The sequence below is a fragment of the Caloenas nicobarica genome, chromosome Z, assembly GCF_036013445.1.
Source record: "Caloenas nicobarica isolate bCalNic1 chromosome Z, bCalNic1.hap1, whole genome shotgun sequence".
NCBI classification, from domain to species: Eukaryota; Metazoa; Chordata; class Aves; order Columbiformes; family Columbidae; genus Caloenas; species Caloenas nicobarica.
In genome coordinates this window covers 51,168,754-51,195,868 of record NC_088284.1, presented here as the reverse complement: position 1 = coordinate 51,195,868, position 27,115 = coordinate 51,168,754, and the positions used below count along the sequence as shown (strand labels likewise).

The following is a 27,115-nucleotide window of genomic DNA, read 5'->3' as shown; positions in this document are numbered from 1 at the left end:
TGCTAGACACTATATTTGCCACATGATTCAGTTGCAGGAGTATATTTTGGAAATCAATTAATAATAATAAGTAGTAGTAAAAGATTTTATATGATGTGTATACATCAGCAGTTTTCTGATGATATTAGTATTTCTCTGAAACAGTTTTCAACACCCTTCCCACTGTATCAGCCAAAGTATTAGAAACTTTTCATATACTTATGCTAGTAATTTAAAATTCTATGGAAAATATGACTTTAAAAAAATCTGAATTGTAGAATTCTTGTACACTACTGCAAACATACATACTAACTTTCTGCAATCTAGCAAGCAAAGATTCCTAACAGCCTCGTGATCTTTAACTTTTACCTCAGTAATGTGAGTCCAGGTAAATTCACTTTAGTTTACACGAAAATTTTTTAAAAAGAATTAAAAGAGATTTTTTTTCTCTCATCATATTTTAGTTTAAAATATCACCTTTCACTTAAAAAAAACCCCATTATATATAGCCAACATCAGTGAAAGATACCAATGTCCAAATCAAAGACATTAGACAATCGATATGTTGTGAACTACACTGGAAGACAGTGAGGGAACAGAGCATATACTGACAACTGAAACAGCATTACTGCATTATTGTTTTCTTTTCTAACCAGAGGGAGCTTCCAGGACTTAAAAAAAACAAAAAACAAAAAACAAAACAAAACAAACCCCAAACAAACAAACAAAAAAACCCCAAAACAACCAACCAAACAAAACCAAGCAAAAACCAAACAACAAAAAAACCCCAACAAGTCAGACAGTGAACAATAGGACAAAGAATTAATTATTCTGTATCGTCCTCAAAAGTGGACTCTATCCTCTCCAGTAGCAGTAATGCTTTTTCCTTTCTCTTTCAGTTTTATTTCTTAATTCACTTCCCTCTATCCCAGATGTGTTCTAGTAAAGTATCTTCCTTAAAACAGATTTAAACTTTTCCCTCTATGCTACTGTCCATATTTCCATATTTGTTTTTGTGGTGCTGCTTCCATCTCGTGGTTGTGAGTAGTTAAATTACATATTGCTTAACATGGTACTTTTACACAATATTTAATTACATTAGCACTTAGAAAATAAGTGACGTATTCAACCTTAGCACATAAATCATTAATCAAAAATACATATTTTCCTTAATAGTTACGTACTTCTTACAGTAGAACTCAGCTCAACTCAACAAATATTTCATATTTCGATTTTCACTGAAATTGTTTCCTTTTCATTGTTTCCTTAGTGAGATGCAGAAAACCGAGGAAAGGGAAGGTGACAATGAATTTATCAAAATGGTTATTTTAAAAATAATCCATTAGAAATTCCCAATAATAAAATGGGTTTTTCATACAAGATTCACCCGTCATATGAGGCTTAAAGATATGTGTTTCTAGAAATATATCATTCTTTAACAAAGGTAAAATAGTAATTTACAAACATGAAGAAAAATTCTATGCTCGCTCTACCTTACAGCTATGACTAGAAATTAAAACTTGGTTTTTGCTTTTCCACAAAAACCATACAATCCCTTAACTAAGAACTTATCACAAAAGCCTACAACTACCCAATTCAGAGGCAGGATATTATGTAGTTAAGCTGCTATCAACTTTTCCTAAAATATTCCTGCCAGTAACTTTAATAAATAATAAATGGTGGGATAGGAGCAAAAATCTGCACAGACAGCTATTTAAAAAACATGACTATTCAAATACTATGGGGTCCCATAAGGACTTCTACAGCCTAAACTCAGAAAGGTGAATGCCATAGTAAGCCAGACCTGTCCACCAAGTAAAATAAAACTTTACCTAACAAGTAAAATTAAAACTTAGCCACTTTGCATGGGAAATTCTTAGAGTTACTGAAGTCTACACAAAAATATATGTTCTCAATTCTTTTTTTTTTTTTTCATAGCTGAAAAGATTCAAAGATGTCAATTGGAGTTTCAGTGTGTCCATGGGATTTAAATAAAATAACTGTGATCTTCACCTGAAAAAAATGGGGGCAAATTAATAGATACAGGAAATAAATAATTGGATAAAAGAAATACATATCCTTAAAATAAGTTAAATTCCATAAGGTAGAATGTTTCATGGAACTTTTCTGATATTTTAATGCAGTTCTGGAAATAAAAAAAACCCATACAATTCCAGTTAATTTTCATGTGGCTAACTATATAAAGAAATAGGGGAAAGGGCACTTTGAGGTACATTAAGGAATTTCCTGTCAGTAATATTTTAGTTTGGGTTAGTGACCTTCAAAAAATCAAGTGATTTAAGAGGTGGGAAAGAAAAAGGTGTTCATGGAATTTTCAAAGTATAGAACTGATCTCATAGAAATCTGTACTAGATATAAGTAGTGCTGCTATAATTGCTTAATCATCCATATTCTAACAGTGTTTAGAATTTGATGCCTAGCCATTATCTATGATCTTAACTACATAAACAAATGACAAGGCAGAGGTTAACCAGGTTTCCAGTGAATACTTAGACATGAGTTCAGAGTGCAGTGTGCTATTGCAAACTGAACAGCTCATGCAGGACCATACAGCAGGGTGGCAATTGCCTATTTCATGTCAGATCACACAGTACAAGAAATAATAGGGACTTGTGTTTGTGGAACAGAATGGCTACAGAAGCATAATGGCAGATTTTACTCCTACAATAGCTTGGTACATGAACTAGATCAAAAAGCAAACATATATTTACTACAGCAAAGGACAAAACCAAACCAAACCAAACCAAACAACCAATCATAATTTTAAAACATTAGTGATGCACAACAATTCCTATTCAAACTGAAAACTATCATCCAACCATGTAAGAGAAGGTTATTAATCATGGTACCTGTTTTATAGAAATACAGATACAGAGAAAGAGCAGAAACAGATGAAGACTGGATTGAAACTGCTGAAATACTACAGAAAAAAAAAATCAGATTCCTACAAGCTGAAATAGCAATTTGGGCATCTAAGTGTACTTTGGAGCTATCAGGTTCAAGCAAGTCAGCAACACTTAGATCCCAGAATTTCTATTTCTACTTTTAAGAATCTATAATGTCAATGTTTAAAAAGTTTTCCAAAGGAATTTTAAGTATCTAAAAGGGAAATGTGAAGACAATACAAATATGACTATGCTGTAAAGATGACATACCATCACAATGGCATGATCATCACAATACCAGGATTAAGGCTATATATACTGAAAATAAACATGAGGTTTTCTCTGAAGTTCAATGACCAAATTTTTTACAAAAATTAGGGCTTTCTCTTTGGTTAACTTTAAATTTTGGGGATTACACTACACATAGACCAAATATATGTATAATAGAAAGATGTTTCCAAGCACATCCATTTCTGAAAGCATTTTTGCTACACCTACGAGAGTGGCTGGGGTAAACAAGAGAGAAGCTGAATGTGGGGTCTGTTACTATTTAATAGTTCAGATGTCCTTGAGCAGACCAAACACATCCTGTATATGAAGATGAACTGTTTTCTTTGAAGACAGCTTGATTTCCCCAAGTTATCTGCAATGTTCACAATCTGTCTATCGTGGAAAATAAGGACAATATTTTCCTATCCATATCACAATTTTTTACACCCATCAAGTGATATGTGTTCAAGTACAAAATTCTCAAATAAGTATGAGAATATGATCAATATTATATCAGAGAGGCAAAGAACTAAAGCTTTTTTTTTTTCTAGTTGTAGTACTTCCTACAGTATTTTCCACAAAGTGGATGTTGTAATGTTAATGGCTTTAAGATAAGCCATGAGCAGAAACAACATATAATAACATCTACCACAGTGACTTAATTTCATGGAAAAACAGTATGCCACCATCACCATATTTAGATTAGAGATAAACAAAGGTCTAAATAAAATAATGAGACAGGGAATTAACTAACTAACACTTAAAGAACTAACGCTTAAAGAACTAAGGAGCTAACACTGAGAGAGCTAACCCTTAACCCACATCACAGTTGTCTAGCCTTGCTTAGCTTAGTGTAACTTCTTGTATGAGAAACAGGAGCTCACTGATGACTTCACAGACCTTGCAAAGATTAAAAAACAAAAGCCTTGGGTGCATCCTTGGGTGAACTAGATAACAGAAACTTGGGCACAGGACAGGAGATATGCCAGTTATAACCAGCTCATCAGTTTGAGTCCCAGCCAACTCAGCACACCAGGCCAAAGGTAAAGGTGTACAGCGAAGAAGACTCTGGTTCATGATCATTGTGCAGGCGCAACCAGGAGGGGCCGGAGGTGGAGACTATGGAAATGATTTCCCGGAACTCATTGTAATCAGAACTGCCTTCTCCGGGACAGGTTATGAATATGTATGAATATGTATAGGTGTTCCTAGAACTTTCATGAATATGTATCACTTTACAACATTTAACCAAGCTCACAGCTACTGGAAATTTGCATACATCTTTGGTGGAATTATTCCCCTGTGTGTCCAGCACTGTAAATACATACCTTCTTTACAATCTCAAATGTTGTAAGGTCATTTCTGTGCCTCGATAATTACCTTCATGAAAAACTACTATTGATATTTATAAAACCAGCTGCCTCTTCCAGGATTTGTGCATACTAGAAGTGCAAAGTCATGCTCAGGTTTTTATTGCACAAACTCACTAACTAAGCATCCAGAGAAAGGCAGAAGAAATGAACTAGCTACTTGCTGTTTCTCGTATATTACACAAATATAGCAAGTTGTAGTTCCTTTTCTATTGCTTTCTCTAAAGAAAGAAGAAAGAAGGTTAGTCCCAGAGTCCAAATCTGGTGCTAAGTTAACAGTGTACAGGGGCAGCAGTCTTTAAAGCAAGAAAGTATCATCCTAACACATTAAAATTTGGTTCCCAAAACTCATGCTCATCTGGGCAATTTAATGACTGCAGTACTAACATGACCATTAAAACTAACCTGTGAATGTCTACTTCTAGTAGAACATTTAATTCTAATTGTTGTTGAACCTGCGTATTTTGAAAGCATCTTGCTGTCCTTAGCTAAATATAGTTTCTTTAACTGTGTGCATGTAACTTTTTTTTTTCCCCCACACATGAGCTGCCATTTCTTTAATGTTTATTCACACAGTTTATCTAGATTTTACTTAGAACACTGCATTATTTGGTGGTTTCAATCTTCCTTTTAGCTTATATTAAATACTCTGGGACAGGTTAATCTTGATGCATGCATTCATCTCTTCACCTACTATAAGTTATTTTATACAGAGCATTAACCATTGTGACTGCTAAATTAATCTTATTAGATTGCTGTTTCAGTGTCTAAAAATAGCAGTGTGGTCAGATTTCATTTTAAACAAAATTGCATGTGGATAGCCAAAAACTTAAAAGTTAAGTTCAGAAATGTTAATATTTTAGATAAACATAATAATGTCTTTGTCATAAATGGAAACTTGTGCAGGCAGCGAGTTTCACAAAAGCTTCACATAATAGACCAATGCATTTATTATTCCTTCCAAGATTTCTTGTACCTCTGATTTTCTTCATACTTAATTTTTGTTTTTTTCCCTTCAAGCTCCTTTTACCCCAAGTTAGAGTATTCTCCTCCTTTAGCTTCTTCTGCCTCTTCCTACATCCCCCAGCACTTTTTTCCATTCAACTGTTTAACTTTTTGAGTTCTAACTACACAGTCGTAAGCTTCTTCCCCATGTAGTGAGCAAAACATTGTTTGAGTAATATTGCTTAACAACAATCTTCCCATGTCTGCCTCAATTATAGACATGTAAGATTTATTTTTATATAAATTCTCTTGATTAGAATTTTTAACAGTCTGTTCCCTATGGTGGAATACATCTTTGCATTTGTGAGTGTGCATGTATACAGACCAAAACAGTGTTTTGGTTGGAAGGAATACAAAGATGTCAGGTTTTGTGTAATTTTATAACATTTTACCAGGTAACCAAAGAGCTTTGAAAATGTTATTCAATGTGCTATTTCTGATAATTACAAAAGATAAGTGACTGCTGTGGAAACAAAGAGGATGGGCAAAAAATCAGACGTTACTAGAAATATTCAGAAGATTAACTGTACTGAGATGCCTAGATTTAATTTTCCCTAGAACTGTGCTGATGTTAAAACTGATCACTCATAATCTTCTTTAAATTAAATTATTTTAACCATTTTCATATCTCATTTGTTTTCCCTACCCACATTTTTCTAGTTCACAGGGTAATGTAAATATATCCACCACAATATCATGAATTTAGTACAGAATTATTCTGGAAAATTAATTTCAAAGTCAATATCTTGAACTTTTATTCAGGAGGCGCTGATCTTAACACTTATGGTCAGTTAGTTGAGGAATTTAAACATAGCATTGTGATCTGTGTACATATTCAAAACAGCCCAGCATATGTCCGTGAACGGTAGCAAACAATAAAAATCACGAAGCGTCTTCAAAAGCACTGTCTACAAATAATTTGTAAATAGTAAATTCATTTGTGTTAACCACACTCTTAACAGAACATTCTAAAGCAGAAAATGCAAACGTTCATTGAATAAATTATTAATTACAAATTACACACCTGTCTGTATTCTCCTCCTTGCATCAAAAAATGTAACAGATTAAGCACACATCTCAGATGTCTGAATTCAAGAAATGCTTCAGTATCCAAGTCTTTTTCATTGAAACTTATCTCTATTATCTCAGATTGAATTTTAGATTCTTGTTTGAACCCATCTTGCACGCATTAAATGGAAGATAATAATGCCCATGTCCAGTGCTCATCTCTTACCCAGAAACATGTCCTGGCCCTCCCCCAAAACACACACAACAAAGATCCCTTATATTACATTAAGTTGTGAAATAGGCCAATTATGCTACACAGAATGTAAAATTGTTTCCTTGCCGTTACTATATTCAGTAACAGAAAAACATTGTTACAATAGACAGCTAATACCACGTGGATATGCACCATTATATATACTGTCTAAAGGCTTCCAGAAAAAAAAAAATAGTATTTTTTAAATGTATATACATATGGAACTATTTTTGTCTGGTTCACTGTAATTATGATAATGGTGAAACAAGGATGAAAATATGTCAACACAAAAAACTACAGAAGTTTATGTAATATTGTTCTTCACACTCTATAAAATGAAGTAATTTTATATTTATCTTTATATTTATTTTACATGCAAACTTTCAAATGTGAAGGTCTTTCAATTATCATCCTAAACTGGCATAACATAGCTGATTTGAAGTCTCCTCTCTCACTTTTGGATCCTGAGAACCTTTAATGTAATTCAACAACACCAGAAAATTTACTTCTGGCCTGCACAGATTTTGATAATCACCAGTTTTCACTGTTCTCTTCCCGATTCCCATCTTTCTAATCTGTGGCTCTTAGTTTTGTGAATTATATTTGTATACCTTATGTTTTGGATCCTAGTGGTGCCACGACAGCTTTTGTTGTTCTAATAATGAACCTTCGGGAAATAGAACATTTCCAAGACAAGACAGTTTGATGCCAGTGATACATTTTACGGTTTTGGGATACACATTTGGTTTTGTTTGGTTGGTTTTTTGTTTGTCTGGGTTTTATTTTTGTTGGTGGTGGTTGGTTGTTTTGGGTTTTGTTTGGTTTTGGTTTGGTTTGGTTTGTGTTTTTTAATTATTATTTATTTAAAACACACGCTCTGCATAGGATGCAAGGGATCTTTAATTTACATAATTAAGTAAAACACAGTTTGCTTGTCATTTATGTTATTATCCTTCACAAGCAAGAATTCAAAAATTTAAAGCTTCAAATATATTTTTTAACCACTTTAAACATACTGGTGCACTTTTGAGTTTTTACTCATAATTATGCAATCTGACAAACTCCGATGTTTTTCACTTTGACTATATTACAGACCAACAGAGGTCAATTGCAGCTGGTATATGTCCTTGCATTATATAGTTGAGTCAAGTAGTTAAAAGTGTTCTGTTGGGAGTTTTTTGGCTGAAAATGCAAGACAAGTGAATGATGAATAAGCTATGACAAGTATAGGCACACCAGAATCAACTGTGTGGAAGTCATCACCATCTGCTCTGCTTTAATTCATAGATAAAGAGGTTCTTCATTTCCTGCTAGTAGCAACAGAAAAAGTGACATGCCAGTCTATGTACTGAAGTCACAACTTTTAGAATCTGTACCTAAGGAAATTGTAGTGAGATGGAGTACCTATTTAAATCATCTTTGTCTTGGTATACTGAAAGAGTAGAAATTGGTTTGGTTCTAAGAAGGAATTAACAGAAGTCCTGCAAAGTAATATGTAGGTTTAGCCTTTTATTTTTACTATGAAACAGATAATGATCAAGAGCAGTGACTGATTTTTCTCCAATGAGGAACATAATAGCTTCTAGCAAACACATGAATCTCTTAGACTGAGGAAGAACCACCAGCTTCAAGGAAACTGTGAAGCAGCTCCATAGTCTTAAAACATATAATGTGACTATCACAGAATACTTGTTAATTGGTATTCCTTAATCTGGAACTTTCCATAATGATGAGTCATTTTACAGCATGGGAAGTTTCCGATAAACTCTTAACATCCTAAATCCTTTAAAGAGGAAGTTGGGAATACATGTAGCAATTCATGCACAACAAATCACTCAACATTCATACATTTTTATTACATATCATTAGAATAGTAACTGTTAAATGGAACTACTTCTATGCAAACTCACAAGATTGAGTAAATTATGATAAAACAGACTTTCAGCTTTAGCTTCAGCTAAGGTAAATAAAATGGAAGACAAACCTCAGAATTTAAATAAACATACAAACATGCATAGACATAAACATGCTTCTACATTGCAAAGATTAGCCTTTTAAAGAGATGTTGTAAAAATGGACAGAATTACCCCAAATTTTAGCTAACATTGTAGAAATATTTGTTTTAATTCCATTACTTTGCATAGAAATTTTAGAAGAAATATTCAGAACAAATAAAACTGAAAATTGGATCATAGTTATAGAATGAATGAATCGTTATTCTCTCAGGGGAAAAACAAAACAATACAAAAAACACTCCCACAAAAAAAGCCCAAACCCAACCAAACAAAAAACAAACAAAACAAACACACACACACAAGAAAAATCAACAAACAACAATACAGCAAAACAAGAAAGCAACAAAACCTAAGGCTGAGTTTCTGTGTATTTCCCTCCCTGTATCAAAGAAGAAATAGCCAACTTTTAATTGAAGACAAATTGTATTTATTTTCTTCAAAACTCCTTCTAATGAATGGCATTGTGATGCATTTCCCCACGAGCTTTGTCATTCATGCTTTCACTGAAACTATCAGCCGTGGGAAACCTGCCATTCAAACTGTAAATTTCTCTCCTTCTCCTCTTTGCTACTTTTTTTGAAAAATGATGGAGAATATAATCTCTGCTACCTTATTGCTCTCCCTTTAAAAGAAACATTTAATTAGTAATGTTAAGGAGAGAGTACACATCATAAAAACATTTGTGATACGAAACTATGAAATTAGTTAAAGCTAAAGAATGCATTAGTTAAAAGGTCTAATATATGTAGCCCGAAATAGTTAAAATAAACTATCAGTTACATATGAGAGTCGTCATAGGTAAAATACAGGTGATGATGTCTAGAATGCAAATTGCTAGGAAGAAGTAATTCAGTACCACCATTAAAGGTTATATTTAAAGATGTAAAAATTTTCTTAGGTCTTCTTGAACCAAACCTTAAGTTTACCATATATATTTATATATTATGATGCTTTACTGTATGCTGCCTGAAGTTTGAAAGAAAAAAAGTGAAAAGAGTTGCCTGTTCCAGAGTGAAAATCTGGTAGCTTAACATACACACGGATATACAACCATTGCTCATTTTAGCAGTAAAAAGAAAAAGAAGTATGCAAACGTTGGGCTTTGGAGATTTGGCTTTACTGCACCAGAGATTATACCATAAGGAACGGAAAAATTAGAAATAGATTGAAGAACACACACATAAATACACACAACATTCCTTGTTCAAACACATTTACAATAACATTAAAGTAAATCTAAAATTGACCTGAATTAATCTCTTTCCAAGATTAAACTAGTCCTCAAAAACAAATATTTCTGTCTGAAAGTATGTATTTTGTCTTTAATAACAAATAGTCGACCTGAGACTTACGTCTTGACAAGAACTGTACCCGTTTTTGTAAATATGTTAATATTGATCCTAGGAATTTCTGCCTGAAAAATCTTAAGGTAAGCGTCAAGAACAGCACATACAATACTTATAGACAACTTTAGAAAAGATAGTGATAGTCAAGTAACTGAGGAAATAAATAAAAATGAGCACAAATAGATTTTTTTGTTATACTAAGAAAAGAACTGAACTATTTATATCATATTTAGCAGCCACAGAGAGGAGATTCAAATCACCTGACTTTGGAATATCTACATCAAAACACAGCACCTATAGACAATGGAGCATTTTATAGACAGGGAACGGATAAGATGGTTTTATATCATTCATTTCAACCTAACGAAGACATCTAAGGTCAGAAGAACCAGCCTTAGAAAAGACTACCTGACTAAAAAGAAAGTTTTTATAACTACATCATTTGCATATACCTAGATAGTCCTCTTTGCATCTCAGTTTCAGTGAGTGAAAAAACTGTGATCAGCTCCACTGATGACAGGAGCTTCAGAACCTTAAGTTAAGATAAGCCATAAGATGACAAAGACAATTCAAAATTAACTCTTGAAAAGGAAAATAAAAAGTAGGGAACTGTGAAACTGTACAGAATATCTTTTCTACTTAAGTTTAGATGAGTGGTCACAAAGGGCAAATCCTTACATACAGTGAAGAATTCTGAAGCACTTCTATCAACACAGGGCCCTCAAAACTGGGCATCTTCTATCTCTCTAGTGCATCATATTAGTAAAAAAAAAAAAAAAAAAGGAAAAATGTTATTTCTGGTAAGCAATCTTGTAAAATGATAATGACTCAGTTAAAAAGATAGAAATAACACTGTGTGGATCATAAAATGTGGGATGTTCTTGGCTGAAATGAACTAGGACACTTCATTTAAGAAGGCTTAACATAAACAGATAACGGTCAGAGAAAATCAATAAAATAAATAGAGATTTAAGACTTTCATTCCAAGACTACATCTATGCATTACTCTAGAAAAGAGCAAATATATTCCCCTAGAAGCAGAACTCCTAAATAAAGATACATAAAAAAGATCAATAGACTATCCTTGAATTTGATGGTTTACATCAGTGCCTGCAAGCCATAGCTTCAATCTGCAGTGCTATCATTAAAATAATATTTTTTTATTAAGTTTAAGATAATGGAATTGAAGCTTTATTTTTCCCCTCCTACAGATTTAAATGCCTCCTTACCCCTACATCTGCATCAGCATTTAACAATATTTTGGAACTTTTGTTTGATACTTTAATGGTGGCAATATTCAAGAAATAACTATATCATTGTTTGAAATACCAATATGGGATTTCAAAGGAGCCTTAATTGAAGAGATCAAGCAGCTATACCACTCAGATTTATTTTATCAGTCTGTCTGAAGATGGGCAAAGACAACATTATTGCAGCTTATGCTCATTTAACATTTGGAGGATTGTTTTTCTTTTCTCACTCCCCACAGCCATATGGATTAGAAAAACATTTATTTCTCTTTGTTATGAAAACACTATCTTAAACACGAAGTATGTAGCAAATTCAAAAATAAGGATAATTATGCAACAAGTAAGCCACTGCATAATCTCATTATACCATAGATGGCATTTGACAATGAGAGTGACAGGAATATTTTGAATTAAAAGTCAACAAAATTAAAATGCATAAAATGAAATACATTTTAACATAATGTTTAACTGCATCAAGAAATAACTGAAGCGTAAAGCTTAGTGAAATTTAAAAATTAATCAGCTCTTTGTACGGACAGAACGATACAACTAACTTGACAGGATAAAATCATAGACAAGTGTCAATATTCCTCCTTTAGTCAAAGCTGCTAATCATTGAGATCAAGGAAAGATGCAACCCTGGTCTAGAGCTGTATCATTCAATTTTTCTTGTGGATTTTGGACCTTGTTGTCTAGTAATGCATGTCCTTCACTCTCAATAAAAATCCATGTGAATAGAAAGTGATGAGCATAGCAAGGCTAATTAATATTAGCTACAAAGCTAGCAGAAGATAAGTGGGTTGGAACACCAGAAACCAGACTCTGAATTAGATTATCAAATTAAATACTGCTTAATACTTATTCGTTGTTAAATAAACTGTTTGGGGTTTTTTTGTGTTTTGTTTTGTTTTCTGGTTATGACTTTTATTTCTTTGTGTTGCTTATTTTTACAATCAGATTAAATGTTCCAGAAAAAAATTAAGTATTATTTTTTTCCTCATTAAAAATCCAAGTTTAGTACATAGAGATCAACACTTGGGAAAACAACTTAACCGTATATAGCAAAACAAAAGAAATTTTACACTACATTTTTAGTCCTCAAAATAGCTTCCTGAGACTTAATGGAATAATGCTGAGCCTAGGTTTTTGATGTTTTCTTGCTTTTTATAGCTTTCCATGTTGTGAAAAGCTAAATTACTTTGTATATTTGATTATCTAAACACTTACAGTGTCGTTCTTTATATTCCACTGTTTTGCTTATATTTTCAACAATGTATAGCACAAGTATTTTAAGTATTCTGCAGAAACTTAATTCTCATTATTGAAATAACATACCCAAATGCTTTCTTCTTGACGATACTGCTTCCAGTTTCGTCCACTATCACTAAACATCAGAAGGTAGCTTGTTACCCAGTCGGAGCTCCCGTAACCACCTTGAGTAGCAACAGCAGTAATCTCAGTTCTTTCACCAAGATCAATTTGAAGCCATTGATATTTACTGGACACAAGTGGAGACCAGCCACCAGCACCTTAAAAAGAATGAAAAAGATTGAAATGTGTTCCAGAAAGAAGCAAATTAACACAAAACTTGTATGTGCAAAAATCCATTAATCCATTTGAGCAACCAGATCTAGTGAAATATGTCCTTGTTCAAGGCAGGAGTTTGAAACTAGATGGTCTTTAAAGGTCCTTTCTGATCCAAATAGTCCTAATCCAAGATTTAGTTGCACCAAAGCAGTGTTGATATCATTTAGCAATTATTTGAAAAGTTGATACAGATTAAATGATATATGTAACCCATTATAACTATTAAATCTATGGATTTATTAACTCCTGTTTTCTGTCTCTATCTTATAAAATTAATTTTACAGGGTAATTCTTATCCAATTAGACAAAGGTCTTATAGTAAAAAACTTAGAATGTTGTTTATTTGTTTTATATGTATCAATTTCATTTTATACAGACTAGAAGATCTCCTGAGGTCCTGTCTAACCTGGATCATTCTGCATGATTCTGTTCTGTGACATCTGGATATAGAGATTTGTATATAAAGCAGAAAAGCACAGTTAAATTATAAATTTACATGTGCCTCTTAAAGCAACCAACTAATTTGTAGGCAAAATGGTAAGAAAGAGTGAGTTATACACATGCAGTTTCAGTCAGGAGACAGAGCAGTTTGCAAAGATAAAGTTTAGCCTTTAACGTATAGCTATATATAAAACTCCTACAATATTTTAACTAATCAGGAAGACATGTTGAATTTAAGAAAGACATATCAATTCAGTTTTCTCTTGTCTTCCTTGGTTTACCTTTATTTACTCGGATCAGCCTATTGCTTTGTCTGTAAAGTTGGATGGAAAAGACCAAGGGTATGTTGCAAATAAACTCATAAGAAAAAATGTTTTGTGAAAATATTTTGAAAAATTTGCAAGTATTCAGACACATTTAGCACCCAGTATATCAGAGAATGGAGTGACAACAGATGACAAAAAATCCATTTTGTAAGCATAGATTTGGACCTGATTCAGGCAAAGTCACAAAATGTAAGAGGCACCTTGAAAAGTTCTTAAAGCATACAGACACAGAACAAGAAGAACAGATATATCTAGTTCCCACAACAATCAATAAACATCATATTATGTGGAAATAGAAAACTGCAATCCAATCTTATGCTTGTATAGACTTCAAGATGCATAACATTTCATAAATAAAACGTCACATATGGTTTAATTCTGTTCAGGGTCATGAGTCAAGTTCTTGACTTTACCTCCCTCAGGAAAAAAATAAAAGCAAAAAAGAATTGTTACTTAGGAATTTATAGATGCCATTTAAAATAAAATGGTGGAATATCTTATACTTGTTTATAAGCCACAAAAAGTGGGGTTCATTCTACAGAGCCAGGTAAGTGGAAAGAGCTGAGAGAAATCCATAAAGCCACACATGTATAACAATTCCTTTGTCCACACATTCATGAACTAATTAAAATGTAACAGATTTAAATCTATGGCTGGACTTAAAGACTGTGTAGGGGTTTTTTTGTTGTTTTTTTGGCTCTTTATCTAAATCAGTAATTAGAACTTAATGTAACTACTTGCAGATATTTTGCATTAAATAGCATCGAGTTTCTCCTTTTATTAATTTCTTCATAACACGAGACATCAGATCCAAGATGTATCTATAGCATTTTCTACACCTGAATTTTCTGTTGTTTCTTTATGAACCTGTTTGCCATGGAAACTGTACCTGAGTAGGGATTTGAATCTTCACTTAATCGTAATTAGTCATATAATTATTTGGCAAGGTAATTTAAAAACAACTACCGTTAATCCCACTGTGACATAAAGGCAACCATTGCATCCTACCCATACTCTTTTCCAACATATTTAGAATGTTTCAAAAAAATAAAACAGTTCTGAAGGAATATCCACATCACATAACTCAAAAAAACCCAATATTTGCATATATAAGTTGACAAAATGGGCAAGAACTAGCAGTTTCTGGAAACAGATTACTTCAAAATTTGAACTGTCTCTAATAATTGTGAGTTCTGACACATTATACATTCTTCATTAAGTGAACACAACTGACCACACCTAACAGAAGAAATATAGATGAGTCACTGAAAATGAAGAACAGGAAGTAAAAAAAAGAGCATCTCCCTAAGATAGGTATTCAATGAAAATAAATATAATGTAAAAATGGCATTCTGTGGTTAAAGGAAGCGATGTAATTACATAGACTTTCTATTGTCAATCTTTTTTCATTGGGAATGTGTGTTTGTGGATAGTGGTTAGTAATTTAAATTAAATTTCCTACTTGGTGTATTTTACTTCCCAAATCCACAGGTTAAGTCAAATGAAATAAAAACAGATTTAGAAAAGTCCGTTGTCAACTACTATTGTCTGAATTAACCAACTGGTTATTTATTATATTAAGAACACAACTCAGCATAACAGTGAAAACACACCCACTTCCCAATACAGCCAGGGACAAGCTCAGTCATGTTCACTTACATTTTCTTATTGAAAAGGGTATCACTAAGTGAAAAAGTGTCTATTTCTTTAAAATAAAATATTAAACTTTTGTTCCATGTTTATTTTCAATTTCTTGTGCTGTAATAGTCCATTATTCTTTAAGAAGAATCTGTTCTAGCAGTACTTCCAGGTACTCATCAACAACATAAACCCATGAAGACATTTAGAGATAGTTACACAAGAATTAGCAAATTTTGCTAACGTATATATATATAAATTTTTTTAAAAAGACTTCAGATACTTTATTTCGCACTGAGGGAAATAAACTTTTTTATTTCCGCTTCCCACCCCTCCCCCCGCCGCCTCCTGCCCCAAAAGCAGACAGGTAAACGAACCATTAGAAATAGCTCTGAGTAAGATACTAAAAGTATTTCTGTAGTCCTCAGTGAGGCCATGTGAGTCTCCTTTCCAGACCAGTCATTGGTCTCCCACACAGAAGCTTTCGGTTTCTCTATGTCTTTTCATGATTTTGTTTTCACTGATCTTTCTAAAACAGCATTAATGCTCTCCAGTCACTGCCCTGCCCAGTCTCCTATGGGACCTCCCCTGATGCCCTGCCCATGATCTCAGGACCCCATTTTGACTCAGCCAGCCTGTCCTGCTCTCTGACATACACCTTCAATGTTTCCACTTAGTTTCTGAAGTGAAAGAGCCTTACTACACAACTCCTCACAAAATGCTTTATATGATATTACACCTTGCATCACCAATATATTTCTAATAATGTATTTGTTACTGCAAAGCCAAGATTGCAAAACAGACCATACCACAGGTTTGGTCTCTGGGGAGGTACCACTGAGATCTCAATGTTTTCTCAAGCAGTCCTCTCAGAGAAATGTGTCTCATTCAGCCTCTCCCCTGAAAGCAGGTTCATGCATAACATGCATATTTCCAGGTAAAATACAAGGTCTAAAAATTATTAATGCAAGATAAAGATGACAGTGAATTTAAGACAATCTCTAAACCACTTGTAAAAATCCCTCATCCTCCTTTTAGGTAAATTCAGTTCTTCATGAAGGTCTCCTCTTTCCTATTGAGAAGTTTCATCCTTGAAATTCCCATATAGTAACTTCCCTTTGCACTACACTTACCTTCACACAGCCTTCTCTGCTATATCTCACCTTCTCCCACCTATACTGGTAGCATTTGCTCAGTGCCAACAGGTCTTAAGGAGAATATAGCATACAACCCAACAGGAAGCTTTTCTCCCTGCAAGGGAGAATAAATATATAAAGAGCGAGTGTCACGAGGATGGAGCCAGGCTCTCCTCAGTGACAACCGACAGTAAGACAAGGGGTAATGGGTTCAAACTGGAACACAAGAGGTTCCACTTAAATTTGAGAAGAAACCTCTTCTCAGTGAGGGTAACAGAACACTGGAACAGGCTGCCTAGGGACGTTGTGGAGTCTCCTTCTCTGGAGACATCCAAAACCCGCCTGGATGCCTTCCTGTGGTACCTCATCTAGGTGTTCCTGCTCTGGCAGGGGGATTGGACTAGATGATCTTTTGAGGTCCCTTCCAATCCCTAACATTCTGTGATTCTGTGATTCTGTGATTTGGGGCAGGTTTGCTGGGTCCCTTGGTTGGACAGGGAATCATGATACTCCTTACAACCCAGCAGTCTTGACAGCCACAGCCATGCCATCTGGTACTGTGGAAATCAACAAAGGAAAAAACAATTCACCATTCCTGCAGCTCTTTTTGAATAATGTAGATCCTGCATTAAAATGAGAGGCCAAACAGCCAGAATAAGGTTGGGCTGAAGTGCCAAAAGGCCTATTCCTTCAAAGCCAGTAAGCCACACAGAAAATAGTAGGATTGTGAAAACTATACAAAATGATGAATCATTGTGAATACAGAAAAATACCAAGTGAATTTATTTGTCTCATAATCATTGTTATACACCAACATACGATTCATCGTTTCCTGAGCAAGTCATACAACTAGTATTGATAATTAAAAACTAGAGTGGATTGCAATACTTCTGTGAAAAACAGCATTTTTAATTAAAACAACTACATGAAATTTTGTCATTAAAAAAACCTTTGATTTTTCATCAAAAAAAGCAAATTCTTGTGTTATTTTTTTTGGTTTTGAGGTCTGCCACAAGATCTACAAAACCTGATCAAATCAGTCTATGAAAAAGTTGTGCTGTTCACTCAATTCAAGCAGAGGCTTGAATATTTGCCAAGAGATTCATCCTTTGACACCTTCCTATTTTAACTAAGTTAAAATTAAATCACTGATTAAATCTCACATGCTCACAATTACTTTCTATAAATGCTCCACTAGTATTTCACATGCTCTGCAGAGGAGGTCAAACAAGATTTTCCTCAGAAGTACTACTTCAGGAGTAGTAAGTGACACTGTCTTCTCTGTGATTTCAATGGCTGCACCTTAATTGCTCTGTTGCAGCCTCTACAGGCTTATCTTTATGTATATATTGTTTTATCTTTTTGTGGCTGTGCAGAGGGGTATGGCAGCACCAGACAACCATGAAAACTTTGTGAACACCCAGCCTAGAAGGTTAAATATAGGACTTTGTACCTACAAGCTGGACAGTCCATATCCATGGCATATGCTCTATCTGTGGCGCACATCACACAAGATCAAACTACTCGACTTTCACCACCAAATTGTCAGTTCATACAGTAACACTTCCAGGTATAGCATGATCCTGCAGTGCTGTGGTATCCCCAGCTTTCTCAGAATATTGTGTCACTGTGGTAGGTTTGGTGACAATTTTGAACTTTTCAGTTGAAAGGGAGGGTTGGACTGTAGCCAACAGGAGTCATCAGGCAGACAGTGCTGATAACACAATTTTTGAAGTCCATCTGCAAAAAAACATTTTCACATTCTGACTGCAGAGCTTTGTTCAGAATGAAGTGATAGAGCAAGTTAGAAAGCTGCACACAAAAAATGTCTGAAAAGCCAAGTCTCTGTTATGGCAGCACTAACTGCTGACAGCTGAGGGAGGCACTTCTGGCTTTAGTACTACATTTTCCAGAAGTTTTTGCAAGGCACACCACCACATAGCATGTTCCCCCTTATCATAATACACTACATGCCATGGAAAGAAGAGAAAGATGCAGATACACAGGCTTCTAATGCCAGAGATAGTTGATTTGAGGGATTACAATGAAGATGCACTCCCAGAATCCCTCTGCCAGCCCTCTGCTGACTGAAGCCATGTAAAATCCATACAGAATAGACACGCAGCAGAAGCAGCAAGATGTCTCCTACAGCCTGTGTGAAGCCACAGCCTGGCATTGATCACCATTCAGCAGCTGCAACGTTTCCTGCAGCATTGCACCACTCTGATTCACATGATGTTTTCAGCTGTCAAGGGCTCTTCAGGAGCTTTCCTGTCTGACTGATCAGAAGCCAGCTGTCCTCCTGGCATCTGACTGCTACCTGCATCATCATGGAGATGAAGCATTTGCCCAGTTCTGCAGGAAACACTATTAGAGCATGTTAACTCCTCAGCCAGCACTTTATAGTCTTTCTTACAGTGTGTCCTGTCCTTGCAACAAGATTAATGTAAGTACCAAATTGTAGCTGGCAGAATCTTTTCTGTTGTAGCATACTCCAGGCATGGTGATGCATAGAATTGAAGGTGTAATGGATGTCAAAAGGAACTTGTTGAAAACGAAAAAGCTTGTCAGATGTTCATGCTGAGCGGTGTGGAAGTTTCTGGGAAATCTAGGGAGGTCCTCAAGAGCGTCTATGGGGATGCACATATTGTGTTCGTTAACCAAGACTGAGCCAAAATGTATAAACACAGAAGGCTAAACTGTAATTTACAGGAAGAACATAACTTAAAATCCTAAAATTTCTGAATGACTGACTTTACAGTCTTCACCTTAATTCTGTAACTTTTTTTTCTTTGCCAGTGTTATTTATATAAAGCATACATTTTCTTCAATTACTTCTCGCTGTATTTTCTAAGAGATACTGATGAAACATCTTTCCTTGTGAACTAACAGCAAATCAGAGAAATCATTTTCACAAGGGAAACAGCCTATATCTAGTTATACTATTTTTTGAACTTTGTCTCAGGGGGTGTTTAACTCTCTTATTTTCCACTGTCTCTTGCTAATACTGAGATTAGTTGCATGCACTATACCAAAGATCTACATTCAGACTGCAAAAGCATGCAAGTTTCATGTTTCATTTCTGTAAAAGAAACCAAGCGTTACAGAGTTCTGTTATATGAAGAATATACTGAATTGGACTTGCACACACAGATAAAAAAAATCTTTAGATTCTATTTAATATTAGATCTTCCTATTTTAATTGGTTTTAGTCTAAATATTTGAAAAAAAAGTTTGTACTTATACCATATAATTCTCTTAAAGTACATTAATTTGCTTAACACATCTAGCAACCACATACTTTTTCTGAAGTACTAAGTCTTTCTTTTAACTCATGGATCTTCGTTTTTCAACCTCATTTTAGTAGCAACACGGCAGCTTGCCTGGATGGCTTATGAGTTGAGTGCCTATAGTTACTGGGAGGCTGGTTTCATCCAGCCTAGCAGAGATTAAATCAAATTTTAAAGCTTGATCAGTGACTTTTACATACTAATTGATAGATTCTTTCATTTTATGTAATATTCATAAATAATCCAAATATTAAATGATGGGAAAATTTCCTAAACTCTTGATATTTTTAATGAATTAAAATTGTTTGATTTGGGCTAGATTTAAAATCTAAGCAATCATGCATCTTTCACATATCATTGAATCAAATTTTGCCTTGTTGTGGTGCACAGATAGACCTTATTTCTCAAGTATTAAGCTGATAGACATTTGACTCAGTGGAAACTGCAGCAGTCCTTATTTCCTGATATGAGAATAATTATAACAAGGACAAGAGTCTATCTGTGCAGAAGTGGGGTACACCTCAATGATGGGACCTCCTGACAACTGAGACCCCTACTGGATGCTCAGCACATGTGCTCAGGAGTCACACGTATCATGCAATCACATGTACAGTGTAGACATGGCAATAGCTAGAGCTCGTCATGGAGGTGGAGACTATAAAATCCCATGAAGGATGCTTCACAAGTGGAATTCCCCCACCAGTCTCCAGGAGAAGAAGACAAAGGTCCTGCAAGACATTGATGCATCCATGGTGGTGACTATCTTGCTGGCATCACTCTCTCTCTCTTTCTCTCCCTCCTTCTCTTAAACCAAGTTAAAAGTTATAATACATTTTTGATACCTTCCCAACATTTGGCCTCAATTGTGCTTTAATTCCAGCCTCAGCAATCACCTTAATCACAGTCCTCCAGATTGTGACAATTGTGAATATTCATGATTCTTGATTTCTGTTTTTACAATGTGTGTGGCAATTGCACGTCCCCCTGAGATCGGAGACTTCAATGGGGCAGTTGATGTCTCTTTTAGCACCTTTTGTGTCCCACTGTGCCTGATGGGTGGTGGCGCTTAACTATTGATTATCGAAAACTGCATAGCAACACCGCACCACTAACAAGTGCCGTCCCAAATATATCCTCAGTGGTGATTGCAATACAAGCAGCAGCCCATCCATGGATGGCCACCTTAGATGTCAAAAATATGTTTTTCATGATTCCCCTAAGGGAGGAAGACAAAGCACAATCCGCTTTTACCTGGGAAGGGAAACAATACACCTTTAATCGGCTTCCTCAGACGTACAAGCACTCTCCTACCATTGCCCACAATACCCTTGCTCCACTCATTGACACTGTGAAAGTGCCCTTGGGCATTCGCATATATCAACATATAAATGACATCTTAGTGGGTGGAGACAATAAGGAACAGGTTGGGCAAGTAGCAGAGACTATCTGGAACCTATTGACACAGAATAGATTGGATATTCCACCTTCCAAGTGCCAAGGTCCTGGGCAGGAAGTTAAATTCCTAGAGGCTTGGTGAATAGTGGGAGCCATAGCACTGCTTGATGATGCCCTAGCTACTATAGAAAAGCAGCAGACCCCAAACAGCAAAGCAGAATTGCAACAGCTATTGGGCACATTAGGGTACTGGAGAAAGCATATCCCAGGATTTTCAGTGATTGCCCACCCCCTATATGACCTATTCTGAAAAAACAGGAGATGGGATTGGACCTTACAGCATACAGAGGCCCTTAATGTTCTAAAAGATGAACTTAAAACACTACCAGAAATTGGGCCCACTGCACCCACAAGACACGTTAAGGGCAGAATGGGGGTTTGCAGAACATGCTTCCTATTGCGCCATATCCCAAAGGAGGCCAAAAGGGCCAGCCAGACCCTTGTCGTTTTCTTCCACTGCATTCGAGGAAACTGAACAATGATATTCAGAGTGGGAAAAGGGACTCGTCTCACTCGCGCAAGCAGTTAAGGAGGTAAAGAGACTGCGTACGTCACAGGATGTTATTGTGCAAGGCCCTTTTCCTCTGCTAAACTCAATCCTCAAAGGGTCACCCCCCACGAGGGGGTGGCACAGAAAGCAACAGTACGGAAGTGTTTTGCCTACCTGGAGGGAGCTAGTCAGCTGTTGCCATTGAAAGAGGGTTCTGTCAAAATTTCAAAACTCCAACAACCTGTGAATGTGGATCCGGTCCTGCTGAGCCTGCCTTATAAGCCCTCCCCAATTAAAGAAGCACCCGAGTTAACCCAGGACACACAAGGAATCTGGTTTACGGATGCACCAGCCCATTGAGTAGGGACAAAGTGGCAGTATAAGGCAGCAGCATTGAATGTTGCCACTGGAAAAACAATAACAGAGGAGGGGGAAGGTAGTGCTCGAGAAGGGGAGTTGCGTGCTCTCTTATTAGCAGCAACAGGAGGAGTCTCCACGATTTACACTGATTCTTATGCAATTTATAAGGGTGCAACTGAATGGATATGTCAATGGGAATCCAATCGGTGGGAAGTGGGTCGCACCAGAGTGTGGAGAGCCGAAGATTAGCAGAGACTATTAGAGATGGGCAGGTCATGGCCCTTGAGTGTGGGCTGGGTAAAAGAACATGCAAAAGATGGAACCCCAGCTGCCAAATGGAACCAACAGGCTGACCATCTAGCCCAAATAAGAGTGGCTAAAGGCATACGAGAGGAGTGGGCATGGTTAGCTGAATGGCTACACATTAAGCGAGGCCACTCTGGGAAAGCACATCTGTATTATTAATGCCAGTCTCGGGGATGGCCAGTGTCCATGGGAACATGTGAAGCAATCCTTACAGCCTGTCCACAGTGCCGGATAAGACTTAAAGCTGATCACCCAAATCAGGTCCTGGCCCAACATATCAGACAGGGCAAGGCCCTCTGGAGTACCTGGCAAGTTGACTATGTTGGGCCACTAAAACCCTCTCATGGAAAGAAATACATCCTGGTGGGAGTAGAGGTGATATCAGGACTATCAATGGCTACAGCTGTCAGCGCTGCCACTGGAGACCAAACAGTGCGAGCACTGTGTGAGTGGTTTAGTGTTCTACCCACCCCTGAGAATATCCAAAGTGATAATGGCACACATATTTCAGCTGCCATGGTTCAGGATTGGGCTAGAGGGAAAGGTATTAAGTGGGTTTTTCATACACCATATTACTCCCAAGCCAATGGGATCGTGGAACGGACCAATGGTTTGATTAAAAAACATGCTGATATCTTGTGACACAGCTGGGACACACGGTTGGCACAAGCTGTCCTCATCATCAATAACTGCTGGGGGAGCTATGGAAGCCCCAGCATCAGGGTATTTTGCCCCAAGAGACTGCTAACAGGCAGTGACTCTATAACAGACAAAGGAAAAGACCAGCACCCAAGAACACAAGGGGGCCAGCCTGTCATGGTGAATCTACCTTCCATTGGTATTGTGCCCAAGACTTTAGCAAAACCTAGAGGGTTATATCCTTGGGAGGCCCTTGATGAAAATGGGAATACCCCCTACATTAGTGTCCGGTGGATAGTCCCAGACTTCTAGCTCCAAAAGCTCAGTTCCAAGGGACCGAGATCCGTCTTTGTGTTCTCGTGCAGGACAAAAGGAAGATGACAATCCTGATTGCTTCTACCAAGGGACATATGGATGGAGTGGAAGAAGCTCCAGCTGAGACTGGGCGGTGGTTAGAGTCAGTCTTTGGAATGAGGGTCACACCAGGGTGACACCAACAGGCCACTCAGGAGGCAAGCCTGCAGCTGGAAACACTAATGAACTCTATGCATGACATCACATAAGTTCACTAAATCATCAGCAACATGAACACATAAGGACTGTCCAAAGCCGGGCCATATTGCACTTGATCCTATTGAAGGAAAAAGGTGTATACAGGAAGCCATATCTACATCCTGAGCATCTGGGTGCCATTACAAGAACCACTATGAGGACAAATAACAGAGGGCTCAGGGGCAATTGTTGCTGTACTGGCAACCAACTGCTGAAAAACACCTTCAATGCATTTGTTCTCCATATAAGGATGACTAACCAGCCTCCTCCAATATTTGATAATAACTGTAATTGTTGTAATTTGCACTATTCTATTGTTTATTGGTAGGTTGATTTGTAATGATAATGTATAACAGGAAAATGACACATAAGGTATGATGATCCACAGTGAGCATTAAAACTCACCAACAGAGTGCCCCCTTTTAACTTTGGATGCAAGAGGTGACTGCACCACCACTCCAAATAGCCTGTCAGATCATGACTGTGGTCACAAGGTGGATTGTGTGGCAGTTGCACATCCCCATAAGATCCGGAGCCTTCAATGGTGCAGATGATGGGTCTTTTAGAACCTTTTGTGCCTCACTGTGCCTGTCCCCACGTAAACACCTAGGGTAATACGAAGGTGCTGATAGTCACCTTCGCCTCTACCCCGGGGCAGGGTGACTTCACCTCCACCAGCTGGTGAGGCAGGAGGGGTGGGATCCTAGGTCAATTGACAGGGTCCTTAACGGGACCCTGAGTTGACTGACAGGGTTGTTAGCAGAGGAGGTGCCCAGAGTAGCTGCAAAGCTTCTGGACCATGTTGTAATGCCCACAGCCAGATCTGACCAGACTATAGAACGGGGTTCCTGCCAAAGGCCTCCTTTTGGAGTGATCTTCTTGGAGCAGTGGGTCTGTGAACTGGACCCCTCTCCTTAGACTGGGACACCATCTAAGGAGACTTCCCCGGATTGAGAGTGCCTCATTTCCTCATTTGGATGAGTGGTTATTGACCGGATATATCCTTGAATGAGTCCTTGCTTAACAAGGCAAGCATAAGTCCTTGCCTAACCCAGGTGAGTGATTATTCCTTGTGGGTACCCTGGAGTCAGAGGGGTCTGGTTTTGTTTCATGCAAGCGTGTGCATGCACGCTGTGAATCCTCATAATTCTTATTTTGCTGTACACCAGTAATCTCCTCAACTGATATCTGAATCTGTATTTTATGTTGTTGGAGTGCTAACTAATTGTATAAACACGGTTTCTAGTCAGCTCATTGGCTGCACTTTTCTGGCTAGAATAAAGGCTGTTTTGGAACTTGTTGTCCACCTAAAACTGACTTTGGGGTGCCACCGTAACACAGTGTTATAACATTCATTTTCAAGTCAGTTAAGTGACAATATATTGGGATTTCCTTACACTCTCCCTCCAAGTGATGCACAATGCTTTTCTGCAGAAGTTATACAAGAGGGTGTTCTCTATTAAAGCAGTCAGCTTACAGTTTACTCAACAACTTCTTAGTCACTTCATTTGCTAAACTACAAACAAGATTATAGTCTTGTAATCTGTCTTGGATTTAGACACTAAATTGACAGGAGAAGGATTGTTTTCCTTCAGATTGCCTACATTTCTAGAAGATTTTCATTCTTGTGCACTTTGCACACATTTTAAATTCTATTAAACTGTTTTCCTTGCTTCTGGAGGTTAAATATCCTCTACTTTCCTCCATGCTCCCCAATATAATTACATCATAACACTGAACGTGTATTATTTCCTCATCCTGGCTCCTGTCTTCTAGGATGTCCTTTTTAAGGGCATGCATCTTCATAATTCCTTAGCTTCACAAGGGTGACGATACCGTTATCATTAAGACATTGAAAATAGAAAAAATTAGCAAAGGTAACAAATAGCTACAAAAGGACAAAACCAGAAATGACTGGAGAAAAAGGCCCAAAACCTCAAATCCATGACAGAAAATACCTGAGTATTCTTATAGTGGATTTGGAGGATTATATCAGTTTTAAAACTGAACCTTGCTGGCACACAATTTATTAGGTGATGCTTAAGTTTTACAACAAAACTATAGAGAATAGAAACTGGTATGAAGATTCCCTCTTTATATGAACAGCATCTTCTTACTTCTTTGTCCTGCTCTATGACTACTGTTGCCTGTGTTGTTATGTAAAACACAACACAGTTCACACTCATATGTACATTCATACCAGCTTCTTCATATGCAGTTCATTGTACCATTTAGCCAGCATCGACATTTGTGCCACTTTCAAACTCAGTCTATTTTTTGCATACTTAATCATAATGACTGCAATCAATGCACGTAAGTAAAAATCCGGATTTAAACTAACACCCATCGTAAAGGATGCTTTTCTTTGATTAACGAAGTTGCCTATTTCCCATATGGATCATTTAACAGAAGCTGATTTTAATTTGAAGTCAATAAAGTTCCACCAGGGATAAATTTGGCTGCACATTTTACAGAGCAGAATTTCCACATGCAAGTAATCAGCTGAGGCTTCCCAGGCTTAGAAAAGTCAAATTAAGTGTTTTACAGCATCCAAAATCCTAAAATACCAAACTATAAAGTTATTTCCTTTCTCAATCTTAAAAGCAAAGCATTCTCTTTCACAAATAGAAAATTTCAAAGCTGTAGGCTTACATTTCAGTAAATAATGCAAGGGTTTTGTTCTCTAAAAGTTTATTGACTAATGACAGGCATGAGGGGTAGGAGGAATATCTGATGAATGGTGTTGATGTACTGCTACCAGGCAAGAACCCTCTTGGCCCCTTGGAAAAGTCTCTGGAGTAACAGAACTGTGGAAGAGGATTAATGTCTTCTAGATTTTAGTTCTCCTGTGCTTGAATAAGGCAATCCAAGAAACAGGGATCATGCAATTAGAATCTCCCATTTATACATCAGCAAAGTGCAAGAAAAGTAATTATCTGGAAGAACCCAAATAGCCAAAGATGCCAAACAGTCTAAATCACAACCCTGCCAGTTTTTCGGAAATGCTATGCAAAAGCTATTGTAGCAATGTTGTTCTAAGTCATATCTCAGTGATGAAAGTCAAGAATGTAAGCATCAAAATTTCAAACTATGGAGGAACTGTGGAAAGTAAAATTGAGAAAAGAACAAGGGACTTTGAGCTATGAATAAAAATATTGGACACAGAATCATCTTGGAACACAGTCAGGAGGAGATAGAGAGAGACTGCTAGATCAGAAGTCAGCTGTGCAGCCAGTGTTCCATGTATAAAATTTCTGCACCTTTATTAACTGTATCATCTTTTGCTTTCGATCTAAGCAAAATTCTATTTTTTTCCCATGAGATTATTTTCAGGAATAAAAACTCTTTCTCCTACTCACATATTACCTATATTTAAAATTACCAGATAAAATACACCATCCTAACACCTAAAAAGACAAAAAGGCATTCAACACAGTAAAACTCAGCTCTTCAAAAAGAGTCATCACTACCTGAAGAAAGGTCCATGTCTAAC

General features: G+C 36.6%; 1 protein-coding gene across 1 annotated transcript in view; it reads right to left on the bottom strand.

Annotated features, from left to right (window-relative positions):
- The window catches only part of CNTNAP4 (contactin associated protein family member 4), a 206,087-nt gene that overhangs the window by 150,020 nt on the left and 28,952 nt on the right, over positions 1 to 27,115 (bottom strand). Inside the window, exon 3 of the mRNA XM_065655702.1 lies at positions 12,738 to 12,931. Within this exon, the coding sequence (XP_065511774.1) occupies positions 12,738 to 12,931 (194 nt within the window). The remainder of the gene's footprint in view (positions 1 to 12,737; positions 12,932 to 27,115) is intronic.